Source organism: Sinocyclocheilus rhinocerous, unplaced genomic scaffold (assembly GCF_001515625.1).
Source record: "Sinocyclocheilus rhinocerous isolate Xijiao unplaced genomic scaffold, SAMN03320098_v1.1 scaffold196, whole genome shotgun sequence".
Taxonomy (NCBI): Eukaryota; Metazoa; Chordata; class Actinopteri; order Cypriniformes; family Cyprinidae; genus Sinocyclocheilus; species Sinocyclocheilus rhinocerous.
Window position 1 is genome coordinate 688908 of NW_015633546.1, and position 14918 is coordinate 703825.

General features: G+C 37.2%; 1 protein-coding gene across 2 annotated transcripts in view; it reads left to right on the forward strand.

Moving 5' to 3' along the window:
• The window catches only part of LOC107744430 (nuclear receptor ROR-beta-like), a 20666-nt gene extending 6698 nt beyond the window's left edge, over window positions 1-13968 (forward strand). Inside the window, exons 1-10 of one of the 2 annotated variants that reach the window (XM_016558077.1) lie at window positions 6858-6959; window positions 8502-8587; window positions 9358-9499; window positions 9632-10051; window positions 10170-10291; window positions 11715-11847; window positions 11977-12084; window positions 12727-12837; window positions 13033-13145; window positions 13266-13968. In XM_016558077.1, the coding sequence (XP_016413563.1) occupies window positions 6941-6959; window positions 8502-8587; window positions 9358-9499; window positions 9632-10051; window positions 10170-10291; window positions 11715-11847; window positions 11977-12084; window positions 12727-12837; window positions 13033-13145; window positions 13266-13424 (1413 nt within the window). In that variant the 5' untranslated portion in view covers window positions 6858-6940 and the 3' untranslated portion in view covers window positions 13425-13968. Of the gene's footprint in view, window positions 1-6857; window positions 6960-8501; window positions 8588-9357; window positions 9500-9631; window positions 10052-10169; window positions 10292-11714; window positions 11848-11976; window positions 12085-12726; window positions 12838-13032; window positions 13146-13265 lie in introns of those variants that run through there. The other variant, XM_016558078.1, reaches the window with a different exon arrangement.
• Window positions 13969-14918: the final 950 nt, after the last annotated feature.

A 14918-nucleotide genomic window follows, 5' to 3' on the forward strand; every position in this document is an offset into this window, starting at 1 on the left:
ATATATAGACTGAGACTACTAAAGTATTTTGTGTCATGTCTTGCTGATGGCTTATCAGAGTGAAAACACTCATTCATTCCAGCTTTGCACACGCAGACATACACACAGTCAGTGAATTAAAGAAAGTTCAAAGGTTGATGAGGTCAATGAGGCTGTGTTGGTGGAGGGCGGGCAGGTCATGAAGGTCAGACTGATGGAGCACGAGTCCATTGACTTCCACACAGTTTCTTAATCCTTTTTCTTTTTTTCTGGGTTCAAGCAATTCAGTTTTGTTAATGTCTTTGAGGTAAAAGATGCAACTGTTCACACTGACAGCGATAAAATCATGGGTGGTCATGAGTCTCTGTGTTGTTTGCTAGTAGGGGTTCTTTGCTTTATCTCACTATATTAGTGCATGTGTTTTTCACCTCTTAGGGAGACACAACAGGTGAATAGGCTAAAAACAAAATAATATTCCAATAAAATATGAGATATTGCTATGAAACTCTGCCAAGTTATTGCACCATTACCCTTTTTTTGTATTACAAATTGTTCCCAAAACATGAAATATTAGTATATGAAATACTGGGAACAGAGTGCTTTTTGTTTGTTTGTTTTGCTCATGTTTACACACAACGTGTAAGAAAGAATCAAAAATTAAATATGTAAATTAATCTTTATTTTTTTGTCATGATGTTTGAAAACCTGTGGAAAGTTGGTTTCTTGGTTTGTGAATGTTTAGTGGAAGCGAAGATAACAAAACGATTAAATTTTGATTAAATGTCTTTTAAGTACAGTACAAGCACTGCTAATTCAACATTTTGTTTATTTCAGGGTTGCTACAGAGTGTAATTTGTTAAGGAAAGTTAAAAATTTGATTTGTGAATGAAAAAAAGCCTCTTTCTCTTTGATGTCTACCAAGGCTATACACAGAAATATAATTTTTTTACCGTTCAGCATATGAGAATGATTTCTGAAGGATCATGTGATGCTGGAGTAATGGAGTAATTACTTTATATTGTAATAATGTTCTACAATATCACTGTTTTTATTGTATCTTATAAATGCAGCCTTATTGAGGACAAGAGACTTTCAAAAAAATTAAAAAACTTTTGAATGATAGGGTAAATGGTTTACTTGTATATTTCCCTAATAATTACTCTGAAACAATAATGATTTCCAATAATGAGCTTCAGTATTGCAGTATACAGTGACTGGTTGAACACACAGCACATGTATTCTGTAATGTCAGATATATGTTGTTTTATATTATTCAGATGCTGGATTTGTGCCAGCGTGTCCCCTTCTGTAGCCTCATTGAGGCGGCCAATCACGTCTCAGATCAAAGATGCCTGAGTCTGGCACAGCTGATGACAAGCCAATGGAGAAATGCCTGCAGCCTCATCAACACACACATATTCTGCATTAGAGATAAAATCCCAGCAAACTGTGGCACATACAGTAGGGAGCACTTTCTAACAGTCTTACACTTTCTCACACATGTATAGAGATGCACAGACAGCCAATGTAGTGGGGTTAGTATTATTTTAATATAATTGAGATACTATTATAGTTTTTATTAATATTTAATATTTTAAAATAATTTGAATAAATTTTTTATATTTTCATTTTGATCTTTCATTTTGGTTTACTAATTTTGTTTTGTGTTTTTGCTATATAATTGTTTAATTAGCTATTGTAGTACATGAAGTTAAACTTAAAAAAAAAGAAATACTTATATATTTTATTTTAGTTCTACACTCTTAAAAATAAAGGTGCTTCAAAGGGTTCTTCAAGCGATTTAGTTAAAGATAATGCAGGTGGTCAGATACTTACATCTAAATATTTTAAAGGACCAAGTGGTGAAAAAGTGGAATAAAAGTGGATTTCCCTTTGGAATTGTCCTAATTATTTTCGTAGCAATACACAGTGGGATCAATGTTGAATCAGAATGCTAATTTTGCTGACAGTGAAAGCTGTTTAGTAAGTGCCCAGGGCCTTCATCTCAGAGTCCTTCCCTGAAGGAAATGATGTAAAACATGGATGAACACCACATGCTGTCGCAGGCTGCCCCCCCTCCACCACTACCCCTTAGGCCACTGTCAATCTGGACAATGTGCCACCTAATGTTGACAAGCTGCCATTACACCGACCCTCTCACCCCAGCTCACTCCTAGACCTTCAAAAACGCATGCACATTCGTCTGCGATGGACAATCTCAAGCATTTCGAGTGCGATCGCGTCCTCTAATGTTTGTCTATATGAAAGAAACATGGATTGTCGACATGCTCACAAGTGTGAGTGCTGAAGATAATCTCCCACCTACACGATGTATTAGTATCACTGTTTAGCATATCCCAACAAGGCTTTGGAATATCATTGGGCCAGATGCCAGATGACAAAACAACATCTTATCATATGCGTACAGGCAAGATTTACAACAAAGACTTCAAATGGCCTTCCATCTGCAGGCTAAAATTAAAAGACGGCGACATTGTCAGTATATTCACCTGAAGGAATGCTGCAAACAAGGTTTGCGGGTATCATTGAGGCAACTGCCAAATATCATCATCATCTCATCAAACTAATACATATAAAATAGTACCACACACGGGTAGAAATCAGAAGGAAGCTCTTGGTGCGTTACTCTGAAGTTATATATCCATCACATTTTTAGGAGAAAGCACAAGCGATGATGTTATCATTTAAATTATGAATTACAACATTATCGCATTTTAGGTCGTGTTGGTACACATCTGTCACCCAGACAACTGCTATCGACACCAAATATTTATTGGTGTTCTCCAGCGTGTATGGGTGTGTATGCGTTTTAATAAATTAAGTTGCAGGGGTGCTCATATCCACTTTAATGAAGCTAATTAAAGAACTATTTAGAGAGAGAGGGAACTACTCCTGGGACAGAAAAGAGCTTCATATCATTAGGAATCAATTTAAAATCCATGTGTGTGTGTGTGTGTGTGTGGCTCTTTTTTCACTCACACACAAATTAAAGGACTAGTTAACAATAATAAAATATAAATGAATAAATTCTGTCATTATTTACTCACCCTAATGTTGTTACAAACCCATATGACTTACTTTCTTCTGTTGAACATAGAGTAAAAATGTAATATTTGAATAACATCCTGACTATCTTCTTCATATAATGAACGTGAATAAATGTCCGGCTCCACAATCACCGTAAAATCACCAAAATCTCATAAAAATGTTCTGTATGATTCATACACTACATTTGAAACTGAGGCCATACAAGATTATAAAGACAGGTAAAGACAGGAAATTATCCATGAATAAAGACTTTTGTTATCATCATATGTCCACAAAAGTCTTGAATATACCCTAGTAAAAAAGTTATATATTTAAAATACATTTATTTCATCCCAAGTTCAAATCTATTAACATATTTACTGACATATCACTTGAGACTTACTGATATAAAAATTATAAACCAACTTATTTGGAGTACTACTTGTGCACAATGTACATTTCTTAATATTAAGCCTAAAATGTGTTTTAATGTTACTATTAATGTATGATTTTGAATATTATCGGTCTTTAAATGCAAGATATTTAAAGTGTACCTGAAGTATACTTGCAAGAGTTCTACTTTAGCACAACCAAATGTAGCGTCTGGACCAATCAAACACACAATATATATTTCGTTAATTTTCCACTAATCATTTAATTGTAAACCTTAACCTCTTAAACCCAATATGGGGCCGCTGCTAAGTTTCTGTCATGTTACTTGACAACCACTTGCTTCACCAACACAAGATAGGTGTCAATTTAAAGCTTAGAAACTTGTGTTTTGCGCATTAGCCACACGTATCTCAAAAGCGCTATTGTTTAAATGATTAATGGCAATTAATTGATCATTAATTCATTGCATCCCATATGGACTACATTTATGCTACTCTTACAGTGCTTTTATGTCATTTCACATATATGTATATAAAAACATGGTACGTTTTGGATAATGATAGTGAGTAAATAATGGCAGAACTTTCATTTTTTGGGTAAACTACTCCTTAAATCACACACTCTCTCATATGTGCAGTATAAACATTATTTATGCAATATTTATGTGTTTAGTTTCCACTCAGTAACTTGTGTGCAGCTAAACTGTGAGGCTAGCATGTGCGGTATTCCGCAGCTCCCGTCTGTCCTCGGCTAAGCCTGCAGGGCTGAGCTCCTCTTAACCATGGAATCGCCAGCACTGCACTCCCTCTCTTACGTAACTCTCTGATAGGCCTAACCCTTATGCGTAACAGCGGACAGGGGCAAGGAGCCTGCGAGAACAACCACATGCTCATTTTTGTGCGTCGTTTATGAATGTATAACGTGTACGCTAATTCTTATTCCTTGGTTCTGATGCTTTTCGACAGATGCAAAATGCACACGTCTTGGTGTAGTTAAACAGAAAACAAATTTGCAAATCTCTAATGGTTTTAGCAACACTAAGATGTTAAAAATCTAAAGAGGTAGTTAAATCCGTCGCTAACATCCCTCTAGGTTTTTCTATTTACATATTTCATCTCATCCTTTTAGGTTTTTAATCCCTTAAGGAAGTCAAATCAGTATAGGTGCCACAATGACAAATGGGCAGTGTCGTTGTATTGGTAGGGATGGCGATGACATCATGCCCTGTTGGAATGTCATGGTGGTGTGGATGATTGCTCTGACAGGCAGACTATACAGGCCTCCTACCCACAAACCCAGGGAGGCTGTGGTCGTCCTGGCAACAGTGACACAGACACGGACGTCTCCTTATTTCATATGACAGGTCTACGCACACAGGCCCTGTGGCCATTCTCACACAAACAGACACATCCAATATATTCATTCAGACCCAAACACACTCATACTCAACCCACAAACCATTTATTAAACACGCGTGAACGGAATTTATTTCTCAACTTCTATAATGCATTCGGCGATTCAAATTTTGACTTGCTAACGTAACTAAACTAATTCTAACACGACATAAACACGCGCAGCATGGCATATTTTATCGATGGTCAATACTGCTGTGGCCTAGCAATCCAGCGCCCTGCTTTTAGAGGGCTATAAATAACTTCACAGCTTTTGTGTGCAGTTTAAGGTTAAAAGAGTTATTTTACAACACCGTTTTTTTTTTTGTATGAATGTGTTCAGGTTTCTATGCTCATTTGACCCAGTTTGGCTCTGGCACTGGTCAAAGTGGGTCACGAGAGGAACCGGTCCAGTGTCTGGGGCCAATGGCGAAGAACTCACAGTCCTTGTTACCACACACATAGCCTGAAGATTTAAGTACCAGAGCATTTTACACTGCTGAAAACACCATTCTGTATTATTTGGCCTTAAAAAGTAAGGACAGGGTGTGCTAGTTTTTCTTTTTGAATAACTATTTTCACATGTCTTACTGTGTCCCCGCAGATGATAATATTAGTGCCTCAAGATGAAATGCAGTGATTACAGAATAATTAATTGTTCTGAGGAGCCCTAAAAGTGTACATAACTCATTCTAATGAAGTAAAATGAAAACACTCAGGAGCATTCATAAGTTACTGTTAAGCATAATGGTTTCAGTTTTGATGCAAAACAGGTAAAGGCACAGTTATCCATATAGGAATATTTTTGTGGCATGCTGTCAGTAACCACATCCATCCATCTATCTATCATTAAAAATAGTACATTTAGTCATTTAGCAGACGCTTTTATCCAAAGCGACTTACAAATGAGGACAATAGAAGCAATCAAAACCAACAAAAGAGCAATAATATGCAAGTGCTATGACAAGTCTCGGTTAGCCTACCGCAAAAGTAAAAGGTAGCAAATCAATTTGCCAAAAAGACATTGAAATGTATAAAAAATATATTTACTGAGGTATTTTTTGTAGTTGTTTTATAATTTCCCACCATTGGTCTATGGCTGCACAATTAACCTATCCCATTAGAACACTAAAATGTTCTTTCTAGATTTTTTTTCTCCTGGTAAAAATTTTAGCTACAATGTCGAGCGTAGAACGTCACCTGACCAAATCCGGAAAAAATCGCTTCCGCTTGTCGGAAAACGTATTAGGAGACATATTAAATAGCAACGATATATCTATCGACTTTTAAGGTAATCAGTTAAACTAGTTTTTATTGTTGATGTTTTATTAAATTTTTATATGTAAATGTTAGTGAAAAGAATAAAAAAAAAACTTTTAGATATCAATCCTGATATGTGATGGACATTGGTTGTGATCATTTTTGTATCTACTTTGAAGGCATCTTGAGTAAAACAGCTTCATATTTAATGAAGCATATGCAAAACGCTTGAACCGGAAGCGACGAGACCCATTTAACAGAATATGGAAGTCTGTTGCGCATAACCCCTATTGTCAATCCTGCTTCACATTTCAAGTCAATTCAAGGTGATATTGTCATGGGAACGACCGTACTTGTGGTCCCTGTAGCTGAGGGTCATTGAGGGCAAACACCCACCCCCATAACCACCAAACCCACAGACACTGTGGCTTAAGTCTAGTGTGCTAGACAGAGACAGGAAGAGCTACAGCCCAGACCTGCCACAGCTTAACCAAGCAGCACTAGTTAATGTATATGTGTGTGTGTGTGTGTGTGTGTTAATCCCATTATATTGCCCACAGTGTGTGTTTATGCGTGTACATTAAATTTTTCATATATTAATAAATGTTGCACAAATTTCACAAAAGCAAATATTCACATATCATTCATAAATCATGTGTATGCATATTCACAGTATGAATAATAGATAATACATACTGGTCAGCGTATAATATATACTCAAGTCAGCCTGTCTGAGTTTTTTATTCTCACAGTCAGATTAGCAGCGCACACACATAACTAGAGATGCACTCACACTTTCAAACCTCTGAGCTTCACACTGCGGTCTCGAGTCAGGTGTGTGTTTGCGTCTACAGTGCTTCTGTCTGAAAATGAAGACAGATGTTGTAGGTAAGAGGACATTTCTGGTTTAAAGGGGTCTTAGTTTGTTTTGCAGTTAAAATATCACTTCACATTCAAGCAAGTACAATATAATTTCATTTAAGCTCTTTTATGAAGAACTGCTGTTCTTAATAATGAATTTGGCTGGTAAAAATAGCAGCAGTGCTTTATGTATTTTGTCATTTTTACAAATATTCATTTATTGCTTGATTTCATTTGTTTTTATGTATTATCTTATTCTTTAAGTAAATTTCCTGTAAACTGTGCAGAAATGGAAATAAACTCAACTCACAAATGTAAAATTTTGTAAAAAATTATGCAAAATTGTTGTACATATATATTTATATGAAAAATTTAACCGTTTTTTAATCTGGAGTCATAGCTCAGATGCGTATTTTGTATGTTTAATTGATTTAATGTAAAGCATAAATGCGTATAAACTAACATTGCGGTTAAATCTTAGATCATGAAACTCATGATTGACATTATATGACTTTATATTAATATTGTGGTCAGTTTTGGTAAGTTGTATTGTGAGTGATGGATCTTGCATGGAACTCACTTAGCAGTTCGTCTGCTTCTAAACTATATTGGAATTGCTTCTGAGACTGCTGTTGCATTTGTATTTGTTTCATTAGCGAGCTGCTTGGACTAATTGCTTGTTCCTGTGGTCCTAAAGAAAACAAAATCTACATGCAAATGTACAAGAATAAAATTACCCATAACAGTATAAGAAATATTGCATTTGTTCTTTTTTGTACATTTTTATGTCATTATAGGCAAATGTGAGTTTGCGTTTGAGTGAGGAAAGATTCATTGAGAATTGCTGCATCAGATAAGCCAGTTGAGAGCAGGGGAACAAGCATGTGTAGAAATAATTTAGGATTAGATTGGGTGGCTAATCTCTTTATTGTGAGTATGCAGTCTCAGCAGGGAGATGGGTTTCTCTCTCTGTCTTCCTCTCCCTCACTCTCTTTCTCTCTCTCTCAAAGGTCTCCTTTTATCTTTTCTTTTACATTTCCTAGTGACACGAGCAAGAGAAGGGAAGGTTGGAGCTGAGCCTCACGGCCATGTGTTTGTATTTGGTTCCTCATTAAACAACTTGCCATATTCTGGTTACGTAATTCAGTGTGTAGCTTGCTTCTGCCTTTGCCTTGTACATGTGCAAGGTTATTTTCATCAAGGAAATCTCTCAAGCATTATGCTTCAAATGGATAATGGAAGAAGAACATTTTGACAAAAGCACAGGTGAGAACCCATTTTGGTGAACCTGAGAGAAATGCATCAAGGGGTTTGGACCTTGACTCACATCTCTCGGCTGGTCTAATGTTTCTCTTTCTGTCTTGAAAGAACCACACATTACAAAATGTCAAAGTGTCTTGACACAAATTTAAAGGGTACATCAACTCTAAAAGCAACAACAGTCTTAGAGTCAAGGTGGCCATTGTGTCACCTGAGAGGTGCCCTGATGTGCATCCCACAGTCTTCATCAGGCAAATAAAGGCATATGGTTACATAATTGTATTTTTGTTCATTTCTGTCTGTTTTCAGCCCAAATTGAAGTCATACCATGCAAAATCTGTGGAGACAAGTCATCAGGCATCCACTATGGAGTCATCACATGTGAAGGCTGTAAGGTCAGTGAAAGATGTGCCGTTTATTCGGTGCATTTGTAAGTCATCATACAGGTGTTCCAGCCATTCATATACTTTAGCAAAAAAAATAAAAATCAATACTTTGTTTTGGAGGAAAGCTATGTAAGCATTCTTAAAACAAGATAAAGTTATCCAATGCAGTTTAAATGTTCAATATTACGACCTGATTTCATAGAATGAATGATTAACAATGACAGATTATATTAATATAATTTTTTTCATTTATAATAATAATAATAATTCATTTTATTTATGGGCACTTTTCAAATCATTCAAGGACACATTACACATAATAAAATACATAAATAATAAATGAAAAGAAAACAATGCACAATAATACACAAAACCTTTTCAATCAAAATAAGCTAATCTTAAAAAAATTATTTAAAAAATTGAAACACTACAACTATTACAAATGTCTTGACGTAAGGTATGCCAAAGACTAAAGACTATATACTGTTTTCATTCTAGACAGAATAGGTTCATTCTCAGAAAAAAAAGTACAAAGCTGTTACTGGGGCAGTACCCTAAGGTACAAAAGCCAAAAGGTACATCTTTGTACCTGATTTAGCCCTAGATGGTACATTTTTACCTTAATAAGGTACTAATATGTACCTTATGTATGTACTTTAAAAGTACATACATAAGTACCTAAAGTGTACAAATTAGTACCTTTTGATATGGTGCCACCCCAGTGACTGATATTTCTGCATGTTACGTATCTAAATTTTCTGTTGTTGTGTCCACTGTAGGGTTTCTTCAGGCGCAGTCAACAGAACAATGCGTCCTACTCTTGTCCCCGCCAGCGCAACTGCCTGATCGACCGAACAAACCGCAACCGCTGCCAGCACTGTCGGCTCCAAAAGTGCATGGCTCTGGGCATGTCCCGGGATGGTAAGTGATATCATATTCTTTCTTACAAACGAACAACTAATCAGCTGCTTGTCAACAAGCTGGATTGATCTTATTGATCGCTTTAAACCTGCACTAATCTCATTAATTTTCTTTCACCCTCCCCCATATCAGCTGTTAAGTTTGGCCGCATGTCCAAGAAGCAGAGGGACTCTTTGTACGCAGAGGTTCAGAAACACCAGCAGAGGCTGCAGGAGCAGCGGCAGCAACAGACGGGCGAAGCGGAGGCCCTCGCCCGTGTTTACTCCTCCAGCCTCACCAACGGCCTCAGCACCCTCAACCACGAGATTGGGGGGACGTACGCCAACGGTCACGTCATAGACATGCCCAAGGGTCAGCCGAACGGCGCTCCCGGTGGCTACTACGGCATGGATTCCACGCAGGCCAGCCCGGATCAGTCAGGACTGGACATGACTGGAATGAAGCAGATCAAACAGGAACCCATTTACGATCTCACCCCTGTTTCCAACCTTTTCACCTACGGCTCCTATCAAGACAGCCAACTAGCACCTGGAGTGTCTATGGGGGAATTAGGTACGGAATTAAGTTCATGGTTCATGGGTGTATATTTAAAATGCTTTCTAGCAAACATATTTACCTTGGTTGCAAGAAACAGTGGTCCTACTGTATATTCTGATTTTCTCTTTACCAGACCGAATTGCACAGAACATCATAAAGTCCCACCTGGAGACGTGTCAGTACACAGCGGAGGAGCTTCAGCAGCTAGCCTGGCAGACGCACTCCTATGAAGAGGTCAAGATGTACCAAAGCAAGGTGCGAGGTCACTCCCTTAAGGAGCAAAGAGCTCAGTTTACATGCTTAAAGGTCCCCTGAAATGCTTAGAAACACGCAGCGTTACTCTATGTGTTGACATCATTTTAACTGAAACAGGAAGACAGGGTTCCTCTGTCCCTGAATCTCACTCACAACGCCAAGTCGTTCATTCATTTACATGCTTTTACACCTGCTGCTGACTCTCTCATCTCTCACCCTTTAACTCCGTACTTCGTTCCCTCTTAAAAGTCAGATTGCACGCTTGAGATCAGAGTTCATTAGAGTATCTCAGCCCCCTGGAGCTGATCCTATCCAGCTTTCGCACAGATATGGAGAAAAAGAGAAAGCCAGAGAGCTAACGGATTTAGCTAACGAACACTCAAAGCACAATAGGGGAGGGTGCCAGGCGTACTACAAGCCCTCTTCATTTGCCTGTGTCAAATGGATTATGGGTAATTACCAAGAAGCCCTTTGAAATAGTGCCTATGAAGATTTGCTATACAGGGAGAGAATTGCAGAGCTCACAAAAGCAATTTGCTGATATCTCATTTTCAGTATTCTGTGTGCTCTGAAAGGATGTTTCATAAATGGGAAACTACAAATTCTGCCTTTTTTGTCGCAATTTTTCATGAGTACTGAAAATTTCAATCATTACTTTTTAAAAGTAAATTAAAGAGTAAGAGTGTACTCTACAGAAGAGATAGGTCTACATTAATTCAGGGAAACTGTTTTGTTTCATCTCCATTTTTTTATATATTAACACTTTTTATTCAGCAAAGTTGCATTAAATTGATCAAAAGTCCTAGTAAAGACAAAAAACTACTATTAAATAAATTATGTTCTTTTGAACATTCTGTTCATCAAAGAATCCTGAAAAAATGTATCACAGTTTTCATTGATACACTGATAATAATAATAAAAAAAAATTTTAATGAGCACCAAATCAGCAGAATAATAGAATGATTAGAATGATTCCTGAAGGATCAGAAATCTACTGAAATCTAAAACATCTACTGGCTACTGAAAATTCAGCTTTTCCATTCCAGGAATAAATTACATTTTAAAATATATATAAAAAAGTTAATGTTGTTTTAAATTGTAATTATATTTCACAATATTACTGTTTTACTGTGTTTTTTATCAAATAAACGCAGCCTTGGTGAGCATAGAAGACGCTTTAAAAAGCAATATGTCCTGACTTTAAACTTTTGATCCCTAGTGATATTTGTGATTTCTTTAAATATTTTTGGATGCGATTAGACAATAATGATAATAATTCAAATATTTTCAATGCATCAAAAAAAAAGCGAAATTACTGCAATTATTAACGGAGAAAAAAATGTTTCCCAGAAGCATGCAAGAATTGATCCAGAACACGTCACAGATGACAAGCTTATGAATGAGGCTTATGTGTGTGTTTCAGACACGGGACGTGTTGTGGCAGCAGTGTGCTTTACAGATAACTCATGCCATTCAGTATGTGGTAGAGTTTGCAAAGCGCATCACTGGCTTCATGGAGCTTTGCCAGAATGACCAGATATTACTACTCAAATCAGGTGAGGAACAGCCTCTGCCAAACTCGTTTGTGGATCCACACTATAAAACAGAATGACCAACTGTACATATACACACCATATTGCTACTGATTACGATTGGCCTGCTTAACACTTTTCTCACATACTCAGGTTGTCTGGAAGTAGTGCTGGTCAGAATGTGCCGGGCATTCAACCCTCTCAACAACACGGTTCTGTTTGAGGGGAAATATGGAGGCATGCAGATATTTAAAGCTCTAGGTACAACTACTTCCTATTGTCTCATTTATATTATATTTTCTGTATCATTTACAAAATGTACATGAAATAAAAATAGTTGAACATCATGTTAAAGGGTTAGTTCACCCAAAAATGTAAATTCTGTCATTAATTACTCAGCCTCATGTCGTTCCAAACCAATTAGACCTTCGTTCTTCTTCGGAACACAAATTAAGATATTTTTGACGAAATCCGAGAGCTTTCTGACCCTGCATAGACAGCAACGCAACTGACACGTTAAAGGCCCAGAAAGGTAGTAAGGACATCGTTAAAATAGTCCATGTGACATCACGCATGCGTCGTAGTACTTTCGTGAACGCATGTCGAAGACTGGCACGGAAGAGAAGAAATTGTTAAATTAAGTCATTGTTTTTGTTTTCTTTGCACACAAAAAGTATTTTCGTAGCTTCATAAAATTAAGGTTGAACCACTAGTGTCACATGGACTATTTTAATGATGTCCTTACTACCTTTCTGGGCCTTGAACATGGTAGTGCGGGTGAGTAATTAATTACAGAATTGTAATTTTTTGGGTGAACTAACCTTTTAATAAAACTGCATTAATTGTAAATTATTAGTGAAAATTTCAGCATGCAATCTGATATACTGTATTTACCTCCTGCAGGCTGTGACGACCTGGTCAGTGCAGTGTTTGACTTTGCCAAGAGTCTGTGTTCACTGCAGTTAACGGAAGAGGAGATCGCCCTGTTTTCTGCTGCAGTGCTCATTTCTACAGGTCAGGCCTCAACAGTATCTTAGTTAGAACATAAAGATGTGTTCATTGAGTATTCATGTGGCCAAATCAACATTTAGTATGTTTATTTAATGAAACTATAGTCTGAGTCCTACACAGCCTACAACAGATTTCTCAGCATTCCTGCAGTGTTTTCACACCAGCAGATATTAAAAGATGATTCTCTTGCATTTCTAGACCGGCCGTGGTTAATGGAGCCCAGGAAAGTGCAGAAGCTACAAGAGAAAATCTACTTTGCCCTGCAGCACATCATGCAAAAGAACCATCTGGACGAGGACGCGCTGGCCAAGGTAGGACGTCTCAAGTGACCGTGACACAGTTCAAACAGGGACTGATCACCTGACTGATGTAACTCAAATAGATTGCTGTTTTATCATGTGACCCTTATTCCTCTGTACCCCGTTCTGCAGCTGATTAGCCGGATCCCCACGCTGTCGGCTCTGTGCACTCTCCACACAGAGGAGCTTCAGGCCTTCCAGCAGCTCCACCCAGAGACAGTTAACATGCTGTTTCCCCCCCTCTATAAGGAGCTTTTCAATCCCGATGCCGCTGGCATCATGCCCAAATGACCGCACACGTTCACACGCACACTTCGCATACTCGTTCATTCAATAACCGGAGGTGTTGCAGAGGATGAGCACTGTGTCGCACGCAGCATCCGCAGATTTTGCCACCACAACAAAAAAGAAACTCTAGGAATGTCCTGCACTTCATAAATCCAATTCAATTTCACCGGTACAGTCATAAGAATGTATATATGCGCCAGCAGCAAAAGGCGCCTTCCGTTTGACCAGAAATGTACAGACTTTAGGACAATTTAAGCTGTCTTTAAATTGGGTAAGTTAATTTGTTGTTTTGACTTTTCTCGCTCTCTCTCTTTTTTTCTCTTTACAAAATATTGTTATATTGAAATGAGAAGGTGGGGAGTGCATTCAAAATGATAATGTAGTCTTTCTCTAGTACAAAGCGGTATTCCAGTATTAAATCTTGTTCTGTTAATATTTTAGTCATAATTTAAAAACAACAGTGGTCTGAAAGGCCCGTACCTTGTCTATGTAATTTTTCGTTTTGTTTTGTAGTTTTACCTGTACAGAATATGTGAAGTTGAAACTGGTATAACGGGGAACTAAATTAGTTTGGCCACGTTTAAAAGCCTTGTCTGGGCTATGTAGATATGTATAAACGGCACCACAACATTAATCCTACAACTAAGGATTTTTGAAGTGGAAAAATAATTGATAATGGATACTTTTCCATACAAAAGTATAGAGATATATATTTTACAAAAAAATTGTATAGCTGATTACCATCTTGTCAGTCATAGTTGCAATAACAGTTTCTGTAACTGCTGAAAAACAATCCGGTCAAATGTGACTTTATGGAAAGCCCTCAGAACTGCTTCAAAATGCTGTTTTTACTGCCACACTGCCAAAACTAATATAGCACTAGTGTAGTTGAGCTGCAGCCGTCTGTCTGGGAAGACATAAATCACTAGTACATGATCATTTACTGCCACTGATAAGTCAAACTCAACTCTTTTCTGCCACATTCATAGACTATTCTCTGACTTTAGCAATAATGTCTATTATGTCATTACATGCCTAGGTCAGGCTGGGTCTGTGGTATTCTTAACCTTATGCTAAATGTAAAGCACTTATCCTTATTTTCAACATCAATTCATTAATGTTGTCTGTGTTTTTGGCAATGCATAATTCAAGATAAAAATCAGTCAATACCAAAAATGACGTTTTTCAAAGAAAACAGTCATGGAATTTAAGCGATCAATTGGAACATTGACTCATTTTTAAAAATCATTTCAGACATTCTACTGGATTTTTAAAATCATGATTTGGAACTAATCCTGAAAGATCACAATCAAATCGGAATTCCTATAAATTAAGTTCCTACGGAGTAAACGGAAATTTCTATTTTTCATGTTCTTATTTATGTATTTAATATTTTATTTATTTATTTACTTTTTCAACACAAAGTGCTACATTTAGGGATAAAAATGGAATATCGTTCTGATTAGGTGATTGTCTTGGAGTTTACCTGGTTACGAA